Source organism: Parambassis ranga, chromosome 5 (genome assembly GCF_900634625.1).
Source record: "Parambassis ranga chromosome 5, fParRan2.1, whole genome shotgun sequence".
Classification (NCBI taxonomy): Eukaryota; Metazoa; Chordata; class Actinopteri; family Ambassidae; genus Parambassis; species Parambassis ranga.
Genome location: NC_041026.1, coordinates 14,203,546 through 14,221,410, shown reverse-complemented (window position 1 = coordinate 14,221,410; position 17,865 = coordinate 14,203,546). Strand labels below are relative to the sequence as shown.

Genomic DNA, 17,865 nt, shown 5'->3' with positions numbered 1-17,865 from the left:
TGAGAGAGAACAGTTTGGCTTTTCAACATTGGATTGTTTTGAAGATGATAAAAGACTGTTCATTGAAGCCAGAACTGCTTGTTTTCAGATGAATGGTGTCATGAAAAAAACACTTCACGAGTTATTACAGACTGTGCTGATACAACATCAAATATCTGCTTTTATGCAGTCAGAACAATTGTAGAAATGTATGCAGTTTAAAAAAGTGAAAATCACATTATATATTCTATAAAAACCCCTCTACACAAGCTGTATAGCTCTTCATCAGCATTATTTTCAGTCTCTGGCTATTTTAGGTGATATAATGATACTATTGTCAGACATGATAAATGATGAAACACTACTTCACTTCTTTGAATGTTAGCCTCCTATTAATTGACCATTATTAGTTGTGGTCACTCGGTGCAGATGGTTTGTTACACAAATCCATCTGGGGTGTGACAAAAGCAAACACTTTCAAAAAAAAATGCTTGGCAGGTGATTGGACGAAGCAGCTCTCCATCCCATTTTTCACAGTCTAATTTCCACCAATCACATCACTTCTGGCTGTCATCACCAAAGCCAAGAAGTGCCAATAACTGTCAGAAAGTCCTGGCTGGTACCAAATGAATGCCTGTAGTCTGACAAAGGAAGGTAGCTTGTACACAACTTTGAGACATCCTCCAACAGGAGGTCAAGATTATTTTATAATAACCTCATATTTTATTAAATTAGTGTTTATTTGAGCTCCTCCACTCCTGGGCCAACAGCATGCAAAGCTATACTCAACTGATGAACTGACAGGTGGTTGTTTTTGTCCACATGCTGTGCCGCAGCTACACCCTGAAAGAGAGATCATATAGCGCTGATGCAGAAAATACAGTGTGAAAAAAGCACAGAGCTGCAGTGTTAGCAGCTAATTTCTACTTTCTGAATCAAACTAGAGGTTGATGTGAATGTGCGTGTGTGCATCTTTAGTGTGTGTGTGTGTGTGTGTGTGTGTGTGTCTGTGTGTGTGTGTGTTTTAGGCACAGTGGGATAAGCCGTTGCTCATTTCAGCACACCAGTAAAAGAAATAGTGAGAGAGAGCAGAGGTCATTAAGCTTGCCAGACACTACTATCCTTTGCAAGTTTAATTCCTTTTAAATGAGTTTAGGTGTTAAATGAACCTGTGTTGGAGCTAAATTAAATTCCACAGCGATCATTAGAAAGGTTTCTATTAAAGAGCCTTGTGTTGGGAAATTGGCTGCAAGAGCATCTTGGCCCGATAAAGGCAGGAATATTTCTAATTTCCTACAAGCTGCACTTGTTTTGACCCTAAGGGTTCAGCAAGGCAGCAAAATAGCCCATTAATTCTATCTGAAAGCATGCTGCCATAGAAAAGCACCACAATCTGTAACCTCTGATGATTTGTGTGAGAGAACACTCCCACTTACAAACTATGCAGCACTACATCCCAGCAGTTCTGTTCCAGCCTGGCGCAGAGATCCTGAATTATTAACAAAACAATGTATGTCACTCCAGAATTAATTGGCATTTATTACTTCCTCCATTACTATCCAGCTCCTCACTCCTGTTATGAATTATCCGTTATTAACTGTAAACACAATGTGTCCAAACACACAAATACCACAAATCAAGGCTAGAAATGTGGTTCCATTTTTCTTGAACAAAGGGATACCTGAGATGTAAAAAAAATAAAATACTGAAGCAGACTCCTAATTCAGTTCCAATGTGACAAGCATTCTTCCTCCTAATGTTAATTAATCCCCTTACACATCAGCGAGTGCTGAGCTATGAATGCGGTTACCTTTTATCAAACCTAAGATTCTGTCACCAAACTCAGTTCTGCTCTTGTAGGAGTTGTGCAGTACCACAGGGAGCAGTGGTTCAAGCTACACAATTAACCTCATTTACATGTTTTAAATTATTCATAAGAAACGCACTTCAAGACAAAGACAGTTTAAAAAAGAAATTAAACAGACTCCAGCCACAGTGAGGCCACAACACCGGTGATACTGATTAAAACAGACATTTTACATGAAGATATGTGAGGTGATGCTCACTTTGATCTTTCCCTGGTCAAGCTGCAAGGCTCATGTAGAGATGGAGGCGTGCGCCTCCCGATGACGCCACCTCCATGGGAAAAAAATTCACAGAACATTATCACTGTACATAAAATCATCCACCATTGTTCAGTTAAGCAGAATCAGAGTCGTGCTGACACACCACTGATGATGCTGCTCTCTGAGGCAGTTTCAGTTTCTAACAGTAGTGTCTGTCATACTGATAACACGCTGAATATGAGTAAAAACTGATGGTCTCCATAAAAAGCAAGAGGCAAGTACTGTAATAGTTGGCTGCAACTGTATGGGTTTGTCTCCTGTCTGTGAATGCTGTACTTCAGACACAGTCGGCACTGAAGTGGTTTACCTGGTGGACCATTCAGCAGCTAAGCATCCATCACGCATATATGTTTGCTTAATTTTCCTGTTTAATCCTGCTGTAATCTGAACACCTTTGGACCTGGATTCAGAATAGTCCATCAACAGTTTCCTGTGAAGCTGTTTTAATTCCTGCCTTTCGCTAAAGTCGCAGTTCATAACTGAAATACCAACCTACACTTTTACATAATTTAAGTGAGGAGTAACAGCTCAGCACCGTGAGCAGGAGGACTCATCGAGGGTGATGAACTTTTTTGCTCTGATATCTATATGATCAAAAAAAGAGCAATGAACAGACAAGCAGGAAGAAAACGGCAACATCAATGCTCTATTCACACTCAACATCTGCTCAATCAGACATTGCAAGGACTTTGTACTAAGAGAGCTGGCAGGACAGAATTGAACAGAATGTTTATTGTCTGACTGAATCAGACATTTACTTTCTCGAATACAGCTCATCCAGATGATTTCTAGAAATTTCCAGGCTACAGTTGCTGTGTGACAGGGAACAGATACAACTTATGAAGACATCGATCTGGCTGGTCTGACCTGATAGTTCCTTTAAATTTTGTCTAAAGGTTTTTAAGTCTAAAACTGCTGATGGTGACTTTTAGGTGCAAAAAAGCAACATGAAACAATGCTGTGATGATTTCAGGTGCTAACTGCCAACTGTGGTTACAAAAACAGCTCTTCGAGGAAAGTTAGAGGACAGTCATGATATCTCAGTCAAGAAAACCGGGCTGACTGTCAGGAAAAAAAAGGGGTAAACGTAATGTTATGTTCTCTGTGTATGTAAACATTATGGTTCCCTGACCACATCACAACATAAGACATAAAGTAATAACTACTGCAGGAACAATAAAGGGCGATTAAATGCAGGTAAACATGATTGACCCGAGGGATTTCAGTAAAGAAAACAGCCTTTCTCAGCCAGCTCCCCTGCTCCACACAGTTCTTGAAAAGCCGAAGCACGACTTGTCTGACCTCTCCTGTCCTGCCTGTGGCCCTGTAGGCCCAGGCCACTTTGTCTAATAGAGATGCTGAGCAGAGAACACAGAGGGGAGCGAGCTAAAAGTCTCTCTGAAGAAAGAAGCAGATTATATATAGCCACTGATTAAGGCAGAGATGGGAACATGACCTACATGCATAACAACATTTTTTTCTCACTTTCTGCTACAGAACAAGCCTCCGTCCAGGACCAGGACTCCACAACTGGGAGAATCACTCTAATTATAACGCCAGAGTCAGATTTCAATGCACACCTCATTAATATTTCTCTCATTATTGGGTTAATAATGTTTTTAGAGGTGTGGGAGACCTGGGAGAGCCAGTGGTGTGCCTGTGAACCTTTGCTTTCTGCGCACCTGTCGTGCAGGTAAAAACGACTTCTCTCATGTCTGGATCATGTATCAGATTATAGTTTGAAACTGCTCATTCCCTTTCACACATAGTGCTAGTGTTCTCAAAATAGCCGTTCCCCTGGGAGACTCATGGGGGGTTAGGGGAGGAAGGGAGGAGGAAAGGACAGTCAGTGGGAAAGAGAGAGAGAGAGAGGTAGAGAGAGAGTAAGAGAGCGGGTTTTCTCCTTCCTCATCAATCTTTTGGATCCTGTCCCACTGATGCCAGCGGCCGTATCCGGCCGGCGTCGACAGGGAGCTGCGGGGAGCGGACCTCGCTGAGATTCAATCCAGATCCTTTTATCAGCCACCTGAGGTTGATTTAACACCCCTGTTCCTGGACAGTGAAAGTGGCTGATTATACAGCCAGTCAGTCCTTTACCCCACCACCACCACCACCCCCTCCTCATCTCCCTCTGCTCCAGCCCATTACCCAGAACTGCTGCGCTGTGCTGTCTGGGCTCATGCAGACACGGAGAGGACGCAGGGAGGCAGGTCATAAAGCCGAGACAAGATCAAAGGCAATAACTATGTATGTGTGCGGATGAATCAGCATCTGAGTGTGTGTGTGTGTGAGACTGTGCTCCAATTCATCTGATAAAGACTTGACTGTCAACATTTAGCCCTTTTCACACTTTTACAGAAAGAATAAAAACTATTTTTAAACTGCTATTACATCCAATAACTCCTGTGCGTGTGTGTGTGGTTTCTGGACTTCACAACAGTTTAATTGGCTGCCTAACATTACTTTACTGAACATTAAGCTGAACTGAAGTTTGAACCCTTTATATGTGTTATTAGGTGGACACACTGAGTACTGAGAGCTGTTGGACACGTGGTCAGTGTCCCATATATGAAAGTGATGTACAGCTTGAAGGATCTACTGAGAAGATCTCATGGTATCAATTCCTGCTGACTACCACTTCAATCAAAATGCCACTATTGAAGTCACACAGTATATGAGATGTATGCAGCTGAGACCCTATTGCTTTGTACTCTAAAACCTAGCATTTCTATTTTTACTTAAGCAAGAAATAGGATTTGTAAAATGGAAATAGATTGACTTGCTGACTTAGGAGAGACCACTTCAAGGAAACAACCAGAAGAGCTCTGAGAGGATAATACCATGACTATATTAGATTAAAGACTTTCCCTCGTGTCTTTTCGTGTGCATTGACAGATGGGCTGCACATATGTTTGTTCGGCAGGTGACCAGATCGACGGGCAACAGGCAGGAGGCAGCGCCGACCCTCATGACAGACTGCTGGATGCTCGCTTGCAGTGGTAATTATATATACATTAGCCCCTTTTACTGCACATTAAGGTAGCTGCAGGGGAACAGGGGCCACATATTCTACCACTAAAAGCTTTTCAACTTTTTTTTTACCTGCTTGTTATTTTACAAGCGTTGCTTGAGGTTCTACAAACAAAGATGATATGCACCACATTGCACCACACTTTTATTTTGTTTTGGGCATTTATTTATTGTTGTTTTTAATATGCCATCTTAATTTAAAAACTGTCGTCAAAGTTTTTTATTAAAGCTACAGGGTAGAATGTTTGTCTCCCCCTTCTGGCAATGAGAGTAATTACACAAAAACTGCAGCATGTACATATGCAGACAAACTCACTAATGAGTCACAACACTGAAATGAAAGACATAACAATCATCTTTGTTTCTAACATATGACGCTAGCTAGTTTGCTAGCACAGATTATCATTGTTGTGGCTTGAATAGCAACACATGTATGTTGTTGTACGGCTTTCAAAAACACAATTTTCTGTAGGGCAGAGAGGCTAAAACTTCCATTTCTTTACAGTCTATTTTTAGACTGTAATCCTTCCTGTGAACACTGAGTTTTTCTTTTTTATCAGACACATCAGAAACATTTCTCCTGCTTTCTTTTTTTTCTACTAAGAGGCTCAAGCATACTCCCAGTTTCTGTGTCCCACTCTATCGCTTTGGCTATCGTTGCCAACCTATTCAGCTTTGCAAAGCAAAAAGAGAGAACTGTCACCTCAAACATCAGATTTAAAAACCTGTGAAATACAGGAACATTTAGTTCAGACGCAGCATCTCTGAACTTGGTTTGCACTAGTTTTTTTATATGAAAAATGTTTTTTCCTTTAGATTTCCCCTCTGACTTTCTATGAGAAATCAGCTTTTTGTTTTAAACATTTGTCTGTACTCCAACGTTTGTTTCACAGTGCTGCAAAAAGTCTGACGATATTAGATTTCAACATGTTGTCAACATACTCATAAAGTGATTACACAAGGTTTATACATGCATCGCTGATAGTTTTTCTGATTGTAAGTAACTGTCCTTGGTTAATGATGAGCATCGTGTCGGAGCTGTAGACAGACTCTCAGTGCTCCTGCTGTCTATTGTGTGTCAGATATAATGGTTCCACACTCAAACACACAGTGCTCAGGTTTACCGTCTACATAAAGCTTTCACCTTGGCATTTCTGTCCTTTTGTATGTGTGATACAAAAGATGTCACACACACACACACAGAGCTGTAGTACAGGTAAGGTCATGCAGCCCGTTCAGCTGTTGCTCAATACCCAGAGCTATTCTGGTCTGGAAAACAATTCCTGGCTTTTCATTAGGTTTTCATTTTGTTATGAGTCTCTGACACACTGACCATAACCTGAGGAACAAAGAGCTGTTTTCCCCCGAGTCATGATTCAGAAATAGCTGCTGTAATGGCCCTTTATAGGACAGAAAGTTTCAGGTTTGCCAGCAACACGTTTCCTATTGTGTTAGTAAAAAAAAAACACAAGGCCACATCATGAGGTATTTTACTAAGGGTTGAATAAGGTGCAGCGTGACAGCATTGTCCTGTCTGGTATTTATAGTTTATGAGCTAGAGTTCAGTCTCAGTAACTGACACTATAAAAAGCTCTCAGCACGTCCTCCTGTTCACAGAGATTTATGTGTAAACTCTTTATTTTTACAGTAAGACATTTGTAAAATTGTTGGTATAATGTATGTTTATTACCCGCAAAGGGAAGAGGGGCGACGGAGAATGTCTCCTTTTATTGGAGCACATGGAACACTTGTTAAAATATGTCCAGTGGTCAGGAGAAAATCATGTTCTGTTCTCATGAAGTGCTCATGATCCCTCCCACAGACTTCACAGACACATCCATACTTATTAGGAGGGTATGCACGTGATGTCACCACATGCGGAAGTCATTGCTGCTACATGTGCTGAGTGGCAAAAAGCTTGCCGAGTAGCAGCACTGTGTTGAAAACCGTGGCCCAAACGTATTCAAAAACTCATCTAAATACATGAAGAGCTGCTGTGCGACTGACCGTGGATAGAAATCAACAATACGAGGTGTCGTTTAACAGACGAAATCTAACGAGAGGAGAAGCTCATGGACTGATGCTGAATCAGCAGCCGGAACTTCACCACTACTCGTCTTAGCATCTTTCACTTACGGTTTATAAGCCTTTAGCACAGAACAGCTGTGATGATCGGCTACATGAAGACTTTTTACAATTGTTGTTTTATTTTTCTGTTTAAATAAATGTAATATTATCAATATATATAAGAGCCAATATTACACAGACTTATGTTCTAAGTGATGATGAAACATGTTTGTATGTTTCCTGTACAAATACTGTCGACTAGTGGTTCACTGGTGGGTCACTGTCCAGTCCAACTTTTTTAGTTGGACTTTAGTATTTCTATTATATAATCCTCTGTTTCTCTCACTTTTTCGCTGGTTTCCCTGTTTCAGACAGCCTCTGTTAATGGCTCTTTGCCACTAAGTCCAAGTAAGAGGGCGTGTCCTGCAGGGAATGTGACGTGCACGTAGATCGCTGGATAGTTCCACACAGAACAACTTGTGATTTGTTTCCCACAATAAGAAGTCATGATGGCCCAGCAGACTTAAACTAAATGTGCATACACAGATTAAAAAACTCAATTATAGGTCCATTGAGCTGTTCATCCTGCCCATGCTGCCAATTACTTCTGAAAAGTCATATGAAGTCAATATGAGCTGTCGGCATTCTGAGAAATACAATTCAATGACTTCTATCCAAAGTTAGTTACATTTTTCACACTATTGCCTTGACTTGTAGTGGATGGAAGGTAAGAGAAGTTTGAAATCATTAGCAGCCCCAAAAACTCTAACTACCAACTATCATTTATCTGATAATGACTGAATCATTTGAGTCCTTGGGAAATAAAACAAATGTTCACATGCTGATCTCACATTCTCAAGTTATTTCTTTTCTTTTATTAAGTTCAAGCTTTGATCAAAGAAAACAAAAATGTAAAGTCCTTCTGCCTTCACCTTCCGCTCTGAGAGTGATGGTAGATTTCTTTTATTATTTATTATTCAGTAAGACAAAGAGTATAATCTTTGATGCAGTATCAGTGCTGGTTGCATTACTACACTGATCCTTCTTTGTATGAACGTCAGCTGAACACAAAAAGAAAGAAAACATCTTCATGCACTGAATATTTTGCCAAAACAATTTAAATGATACAAGATGCACAAACTTAGAAAGTATGCCAACAAAGACTGAAATGTTTGCTGGAAACTAAAATGATGTTGGAATGGACAAACTGACCAAAATCTATGTGATGCAAAAGATTTTAGGAGAGACGCCTCCTTTCAACACCTCTGCTTCCTGCTTCTTTTGACTACCTTATTTCTGTCATGGCAAAAGGACGTTTTTTTCCTTCACTTACACACACGACATTATCTACAAAGAGTGAAAAACTGATTTTTAGGAACTCATAATTATTCTCCAACCCTGCCTTCATAATGGAGTAATACACTCAGCCAAACTTCGTAAAAAACACTTTCAAGTTCACCTTGCCATTCATGGCACCGCGTCTCAGTGAGCTTGGAAGAAAGATTAAGAGCAGAGTGGAATCATAATAAAGGTGACAGAGGATGTCTCATGGGACACCTCGCCTGCAGGCGTACAGGGGAACCATCTCACTTTATAATGCAGTTAGATTATTTCCTCACAAAGCACATGAGCCCTAAAGAGCAGAAAAAAGAAGATGTGTTTTTGTTTTCTGTAAACAATCATAATAAACATAATAAAGTCATAGTCTGAGGCTGCAGAGGTTGAAGGATGTTTTAGTTTGTAGCATTTCTTCAGGCAGCATGTTCAAATGAAAAATCCCAACGTAAACATTTATTTCTGAACCAAAGCAGAGCATAGATAAAAAGAGAAAGTACTAAACATAGCTCCATACAAACCTGTGTCTGGGCATCTTTTCAACACTCAGATGTATTCTATGTATTCAACCACTGTGTCCCTATTTGGCAAGCTCTAAGTGAGGCAAACAAAATGCCACGAGTGTTTGTGCTGATAGATAAATGCTACACTGCTCACCATTACTCACGCTGGCAGCTTCAAATAAGCTGCATCGTACTGAAGTATGGGGGCAGGCTATCTTAATACTCATTTGAAATTCAAAGTGGTTTTCATAAATTATTCAACTTATTTAAAAATCCACACAAATGCATCAGTTGCATTTATTACTACAGCCAAACTATTGTTTTAGAAACAAACACAGTGCAGATATTCTCACAATCTGATCTGTGATGTGTCGATCACTCACCCCAGCGTCGTCATGGTGACAATAGTGTACCAGAAGGATGCCGGGATGCTGGTAAACTTGCTGGAGCTGGAGCCCTTCTCTGCGTAGAACATGACTGTGGCGAAGATGATGATGGCCATGGTGAGTGAGAAGAGGAGGAAGCCCAGCTCCGAGGCGCAGCTCTTGAGGGTATAACCCAGGATCCTCAGGCCCTGCGAGTGACGGGAGAACTTGAAGATACGAAACACTCGAAACACACGCAGAGTCACGAAGGCGCCGCTCACGTCCTCGTTGTTGGTCATCACCAGGCCAATGTAGTATGGCAAGATGGCCACCACATCGATGATGCTCATCACAGAACGCATGAAGCGGTAACGGCTGGGTGCGGCGAACAGGCGTAACAGGTACTCCACTGTGAAAATCATAACGCAGGCGGTGTCTATGCAGAAGAACGCCACCGTGTAACGCTCACCACATGGCATGTCTTTCTGGTTGGAGGTGGAACCACAGGGCACCGTCTCCACCACATTAGTGATGACTGAAATGGCAATGAAGAAACCAGTGACGTAGTAGAAGACCAGAGCCATGGTGGAGGTGTGGGGATTCTCAAAGGCTCGCCACATGGTCTCTCTGAAGTTCATGTTGGGCATCTTCACATCTTTGTTCTCCTCCTGATCATCCTGAAGCCGCTCCAAGTTCTCCCTCTTTCTGTCTTTGTACTCTTCGTAGCAGCAGTCACCGATGATCTCAGGGATGATGCCGAAGAATGTCAGCTCCTCATCATAGGCTGAGATGCACTCGTGACGGGGGTAGTGAAGCTTCCCTGTCCGGTAGAAGTTAAGGATGCTTCTGAAGGCGTCCGGGTCCCGATCAAAGAAGTACTCCTTGATTTCCTCGTTGTAAAAGAAATCTTTCTCAGAGCTGCCCAGCAGAGTGTCTGGGTAGCGATCCAGAGTGGTCCTCCAGGTCTGAAAACGTCGGCCGCTAACGTTGAGAATGATGAGTTCATCTTGTTTCTTGCTGTTGTCTCTCGGTGCAATGGGCATGGGGCAGTTGGCCACAGGCATCCAGCCGATGGCTGCAGCCCTTGCAAAGGGAAGCCAGGCTGCTACTCCTGTTGCCATTGTGAAACAGAGTCTTGGAAGCAGTCTTCCTCACCTCAAACTCGACCACTCTTAGAATAAACTGACATCTAAAGAACATACAGAAACAAAGGAGCCTATGAGATTAACAACCAGTTTCATCATGTTCCAAACAAAGATGTTTGTTATAGGTCACGTTGCTCTCTCTCTCTCTCTCTCTCTTCTGCACAAAATGCTATGTAATTTCAAGCTGATAAATGGCACCAACTTAAGCATGTATCTGACCAGCCATGACAGCTGGACAAGGGGGACTAAAAGTTTATTCATTTATTCATCATTTCTACTGAAATCTAAGGCTATTGTATGACTGATAATAATCCATCATTTTTCATAAGGTGAATACAGTAAGGCTCATCAGCAATCAAACTACTGCATTAATAAAAAAAAGACCTTTCTGCCCTGAGCTGCATCATTAACTGACCAACAGTGAAAACTGTGGATCAAAGAACAAACCTGTTGAGTTAAAATAATGAGGTAACCTGATCTATTTATTTCTGATTTATTTATTTTCTTTCAATATTTTAATGTGTAGGTATCACCTGGTCAGTTTGTCTTATAGAACTTAGACCCGTCCATGCACAAAAAGTGCTCTTCAGCATCTGTTTTGCACACTAAATATACTTGTTCCGTCAAAATCCTAACTTCTGCATGAACATGTTCTCTTGCAATAATCTTAAAACACATTTTTAAAGAGAGAAAACTGCACGACACACTCACCGAAAAGGGGGATGGAGTGGAGGAGGGAACAGAATCCCAACTCTTCAAAACACAAAGAGTTTCTATGAAGGACGAGTCCTCAGTTCAATCAAGTCAGAGAAGAAGAGCTCGGGTCCATCCAGCGAGCTGATGAAGCCGGCAGCACCTCTCTTCCTCCACCAACACCTCCTCCTCCTCCTCCTCCCTCTTGCTTTCTTCCCGGTCGATCGGCACACGCAGACTCCCGCACCGAGCGGCAGCAGCAGCAGCAGCAGAGCGCCAAAACGCGACAGAAGCGGCAGAATAAAGCAGTGTATTGGCACCGCAGGACGCAGGGGTCTGCTGCAGGATTTTTGTGGGTGTTATCTGATGGAGTCTACATCCTGGCTTCTTTGTTGTGCCGCCAGTGTGTGGAAAGTGAAATGTGATGGAGAGAAGCAGCGTGCTTCCTTTTCTCCAGTATAAAGTACAATGTGCGTCTCGCTGCCAGCACCGTATCATCAGCACGCCCCCCCCCCCCCCTTCTGCCTCACTTCACCATCATTTGTGACAATCACCTGTCACTCCAAATAAACCTGATTTGTAGCGCTTTATGGTTATTGTTAAGAGACTGGCTGTAGGATAAAGCAAACCATTAGAATTAAATTTAGATTTAGAATACCATAGACTGCTGAATTACTGCACTAACTTTAGTAAATTGCACGGTTGCATGTGATGGATAAATAACAAGCCTTCCTCTTATTGTGTGTGTGTGGTGTGAGGCCAACACCATTTCTTTCTTCTGCTTTTAGAACAAATCTTACTTAAATTAGAACCACTGCTGTTAGGAAAGTTGCCTAACAGTCCTCAGTGTTGAAGCTTTATCTTATGAGAATGATGCACAGAAAGTCAACTCCTGGCAGCTAACCCTGTTACATTCTCAGCTGCTGTTCTTTAGCAACACAAACATTTGGTGCAGACTATATGTAATACCACAATTTCTCTATGGCTACGGTAGTAAATGTCATCATAATGTCATCATCCAGCCAGTGCGGACAGACCGGAGACAGACAACGTTCGGCAGAGAATTGCAGCTGAAAACATATTTCACTGATTGATTTATTGGATAGTAGAAATCCACAGTTTTCTGCATTTATCTGTTCTTCATCAGCAGTTTTTTCACCTCATGCAGGCTACTGCTGTTCTCTGAGGAAGGTCAAAGCATGGGCGTAATCAGTGGCTTTTTTTGTAACATGCTCCTATTGTAACTGTCCAGATTTGCAAGCTCAGCTTGATTGATTTTCCCCTTTTCTTTGAGGCCTTGTATGTTTGACTTATGTCAATAAAAACAACATGCGATTTTTGAAAGGCACAAGGTAGGCTGTGGGCATCACGTGAACAGAGAGGCTGGTGTAATGCCCAGTTTACACTGTGTGATTTTGGGCTGTTGCAGACGAAAGACGAGCATCGTAGCAGAATCGTGGAGATATCTTTGGTCATGGCTCTAAATTGGTGGTCTTACGTCACACTGTGAGACAGGTTCTGCGACGGCCGTTGTTGGCATCTTGCGACCAAAGACAAGCTGAGATAAAATTCTAGCAGTGTCAGAAATTTAGGATGACTGTCTCATAGTGTGACAGCTGCTACGACCTGTCACCCCGCATCCACGTCTTCCTCCTCCTCGCATGTTGATGTACGACGTAACCTGCGATAGCCTGCGATTCAGTAAATGGTCATCGTACAATCAGCACACATCAAACTTGAAGTCGTACCAAAGTTTATTAGATTCAGGTTGTGTAGTGCGTCATGCAGAAGATCACTAAAAATCGCATAGTGTAGAAAGACCATAAGACTGTGTAAGTAAGACTGCTTTAGATTAATGTTATGATTAATGTTAGTCAGACATTAATGGATACATTTGTGTTAACAGACAGTAGCTAACTAGTTAGCTAACTGAGCCAGAGTACATGGTACAGTACACACCATATACATAGGTATTGATCACTATAGTATGGATCACTTTGCAAAAATGATGTGAAAACAAAAAGAAATCAAGCCAGTCTTTCCCAATATTAGAGCCATACTGCAGCAAAGCTGTTGCTAAATGCTTTTCTCATATAAGACATACTGTAAATATTAGTGTCAACCAGCACTAAAAACTTCATCTTATTCTCAGACAAGTTTTCACCATTAAACTCTGTGTAGGAGTCAAAGAAAGCCTCATCTTCAGTGAGGAAGAAGGAACGAGCCCCACTGGCTCCCTTCTATCTCACACTTCAATCCCAAGCAGCGTGGTCTGTACATAGACACCTCCAGGGACTGCTCTGGCTGGATGAGGCAGGCCTTTGAATGGATGGCCTTGTGTGTATGGCCGTTAGAGGGGAGAGGAAGAGGGAGGGAAAGAAAGGAAAGAAAGGGCAAGAGAGAGCATAGATGTGTGGCTTCAGTGTTAAGACAGATAGGCTATTGATGCACTTCAGTACAGATAGTCAGATCAAGTTCTGGCACATGGTGTAAAATATTCATGAAGTGAGTGTTTGTATTTTTTTAAGTTGCACACACACAGGCTTGCAGTGTTTTATCCAGCAGTGTCTCAAAATGAAAATAGGTATGTTTTTCTAATCCTCCCTATAAGTCTTTGTATATGTGAACCACTGAATGAACTTGATGCTGACATGGAAGGAATAATGCATGCATATAAAAAAAACAAAAGCAAAGTTAAAGATGAAACAATAAAGATTTTTGACACCACCACAGTAGAATTATGCTTTTATAACATTTTTTAAACGTATCACCTCAATCTGCCAAATGCCAATACACCTCTGTCTGTGTGGTGGATAATTTTTCCCACACTTCCTTTCTTCTGTGACATCTTCAAACCTCTCGGGTGGCAGTTGAACTTTAAGATAAGAACATTTACTTGCAATAAATCACATTACTTGGCATGAGATGGTGACAGTGGAGGCTTTCAAATATTCAGAGAAGAAGCATATCTTAGAGGAGTGAAGTCATGAAAAAAGAGACTGAACTTTTGGAGGAAAACTGATCCACAACAACTTAAAACATAGAATTATGCCAGCCATATATTAAGAATGTGTAGTTTGATGCAGAGGATTGTCTTCAAGCTTTGCTGATCCATCAGTTGTTTTCCACTGTACCTGGGCATGAATTATAGCCCCCTACACTTAAAAAAAACAACTCCACAAGGGTAAAGAAGCTGAAAAAAGCCTCTCTTTGCTGGAGTATGTCACATTTTTATGAAAGCATTTCACTTATATTTAGATTCCTTCCTTTCTATGCTAAGAATTCTATTCATTTTTTTTCTTTTTTTTCTATCACAGTTTTCAGGGTCACATAAAGAATGGTTTCTACTCTTCACTGACAGCATTAGGCCCACTGGAAGAATACAATAACAAGGTCTCTGTAAAGATGGTTTATGTGCAGAGGTAGAGTAATGAATGGGAATCTACCTTGACAGACAGGCTCAGGTGGTAGAGTGCTTGTTCACTAACTAACAAGGTTGCCAGTTCAATCTGCATGCCGTTGTGTCCTTGGGCAAAACCATAAACCTTAAGTTCCACCACCAGCATGTAGAAATGTGTAGATTTTATCTGGCTGCATCTCTACAGATTAAATATAAGTGTGGGTGAAAACAAAACAGCTCATGGGGTTAGGGGGACATGAACCCTGGATCCCACCATCACCAACCTGCCTCTTGACAATATATCACTGTAGGGGCAATACTTCCATATGTTTAGTTAGCATAAACATAATCATGTTTTGTATCTGGTGGATGTATTATTGACCTAATGTGGCGTTTTTTTCTTGAGGACATGTTGACTTGACATGGGTAATAATGCCTCGCAGTTGTTTTCAGAAAATGCTGCATGGGGAAGATGAAAGAAAAAAAAGAAATTAATACATGCTGCAAGGATAAATGAGTTTTGCTTTCTTTGTGAATCATGCTTATTAGTGATTCTTCCATCCATCTGTTTCAGTTGCAAGAGTAAAAATGTCTCTTTCCCATCATAATTTAGTTTATTTATTTATCAAATTCAATAATAATGGAAGATCTTGGCCAATGTCTCATTAACTGAAGTCTTAATTTAGATAAAAATCACCATGTTTCCACACTTCACATATTATTTAAAACCTTTAACATGCTGAGATGAAAGTTTTTATAATTTATTCTGCAACTGTGTAACTCTACAAAATATATGACCCATGATAATTGCAAATAATTTCATGTAATCTTTCTGCCAAGCCCCAGATTATTGAATATTCATTAGGAGTAGGAATCTAAGAGGGTTTGATGTCCTCTATTTAGAAATAATCTATGTACACTCATTATCCATCATATGTTCATTATTGACTGTGAGCCAAGATGTGAGATGTCACTTAACTGTTAAATTATATCTATATCAATTTTTTCATATAGGCAGAAAGGAAAATAAATAAGCTTGATGTAAGGGAAAACAAGGGAGTTAAGAAAAGAAAGTAGAGGTAATCAGGTGGGCCACAGGTGTCCCCCGAACAATTACAGACTATGAACAGCTGGAGATGCAGTAATGAAAGGTACGAGAGAATAAAAAACAATAAAAAGAGATAATGTGAAGACGATAGCGCCTGAATCAGGAGTGTGTATGTTAAAGAGAGAAAACAAGTCAGACCATCAGTGTACTAGTTAAACCCAAAGAGACAGTGTGGGTGTGGATAAATGAGTTCACATGAAAGGCAGCAGCATTGATTGTTTTTTGTAGTCATCTTATGACTCACTCATAAAGGATCCAAGCCCAGCCTTCATTATCCCAAACACAAGCCGCACTACAGAGAAACACACACACACACACAAAAAAAAACGTGGATGAACTGCAGTGCTGACCAACATCATGAGGGCGGCTGCTGTGTAACAGCTGCTTGTGAAAGCCCACCACTTAGAGAGAAATGATTTTGACTCTGGGAACCTCTTAAGCTTTGTGCAGCAGAGCAAATAAACAGCATACAAAAGCCTACGTGGAACACACACACACACTTTCAGATCAGGTGGAAAAAATGAGGAATTAACATACACTACACTGAGCCATAGGTTTAACTAAAACGCTAAACAGCTTTATGGAAAACTTTTCAAACTCAGCTAATGGATCCAGAGCTGCAGCTGCTGTGTTAACAGTGAATGTTGAACTGTGACGTTACTCAATGTAAATTTTTCTTTCTAACGGCTGTTTGCGGGATTGAGTTCACAGGCTTTTCAATGGGGCATTTAATTTTGTGTGCTTTTATGTTTAGTACTGCAAATATATATATATATATATATATATATATATATATATATATATATATATTTAACTGAGAAACACATCCTTACACAAATTGTTTACTTTACTTCAATCAACATAAATTCCATAAGTAAGTTTAATGTGGTGACCAGCAAAGACAGCCTGGGTACAGATATCAGTCACAATAGATGATGATTGTGACAAGAGGCATTTGGGAGAAGGTAGAAGGAGAGGAGGAGCAGAAGGAAAAAAATATGCTTTCATATGATAAAACACACCCTACATGGTGAACTTCTCCCAAGTGTAACAGCGCTTCTCTTCCATTTTGCCAGCCACTTTCTTTCTCAAGAAAATGTACAGAAGGGGCATGAGCTACATTTATATTTTCTTAAAGATTTAAATCTTTTTTTTTAGTAAGCAGAAGGAGAAAATATCAAACATAACATAATCACTTAAAGGACAAAATCAAGTTTGTGTAGTGGAATGCTCTTTGGCTGCGCTCTATTTTTAAACCTGGTAATACATTACACTATACCATATAATAAAAGAAAAATATACTCCATTGTATTTCATTGCCCTTCAAAAATCTGCAACATTGTCGCGGTCCAGTGTTTTAATTAAAACTGTAATGAGCACACTGGATGGTCCAAGGACTCTAAGGCTGATTTATGACAAAGTAATAAATTACATACAGTAATGAACATTTTCAATTATAGAAGTCCTAGCTGACAGAATCACCATCCTCTGTAGGTTCAAATGAGACAGACGTCATCCCTGCAACAGCTTGAATCTCATGTGGGAGTCAGTAGTCTTACATTATTTAAAGCTGCATGTATGCCCTCGCAGATAAGTGACAACCACACACAAAGCTGTGATGATAGATGTGACAACAGGAGGGTTTGAAACCCAACTGAGTCTCTCCTGTACTGACCTAGTTAGGACATGATTGTTTGCATCATTATGTGCAACAGTTGTGCAGAAACATCAAAGCATTAAGCAGATGCTGTCACAGCCACTGGAGGAAGACGTGTGCTGAGAGGACGGCAGGCTGAGCAACAAGTGCTGAGGTGATGAGAGGATCAACGGACTGCTGTCAGTTTTAATTAGGCATACATTTAAAGTGGAAAAACGTGACGGATTGTTGGCATGAGATAAAAAGTTGATGGAATCACGAATTGAATGACAATTTGTCCAATGATTTAATTGCTTTTCACCCATATTAATCAGGGGACATCAAAGTTGTTAGCGTGTTTCCACTGGGATCATAACTGCTTCCACAAAATTCAGTGTCAGGATCAAAGTTAAAGTAAATATTTATCTTTATCTCTGGGCCCCATTGACATCAACACCACATTTCAACAGTAAGGAGG

General features: G+C 40.7%; 1 protein-coding gene across 1 annotated transcript in view; it reads right to left on the bottom strand.

Moving 5' to 3' along the window:
* The window catches only part of LOC114436297 (potassium voltage-gated channel subfamily D member 3-like), a 72,165-nt gene extending 61,639 nt beyond the window's left edge, over window positions 1–10,526 (bottom strand). The window contains exon 1 of the mRNA XM_028406491.1: window positions 9,424–10,526. Within this exon, the coding sequence (XP_028262292.1) occupies window positions 9,424–10,526 (1,103 nt within the window). The remainder of the gene's footprint in view (window positions 1–9,423) is intronic.
* Between the last annotated feature and the right edge of the window lie 7,339 nt (window positions 10,527–17,865).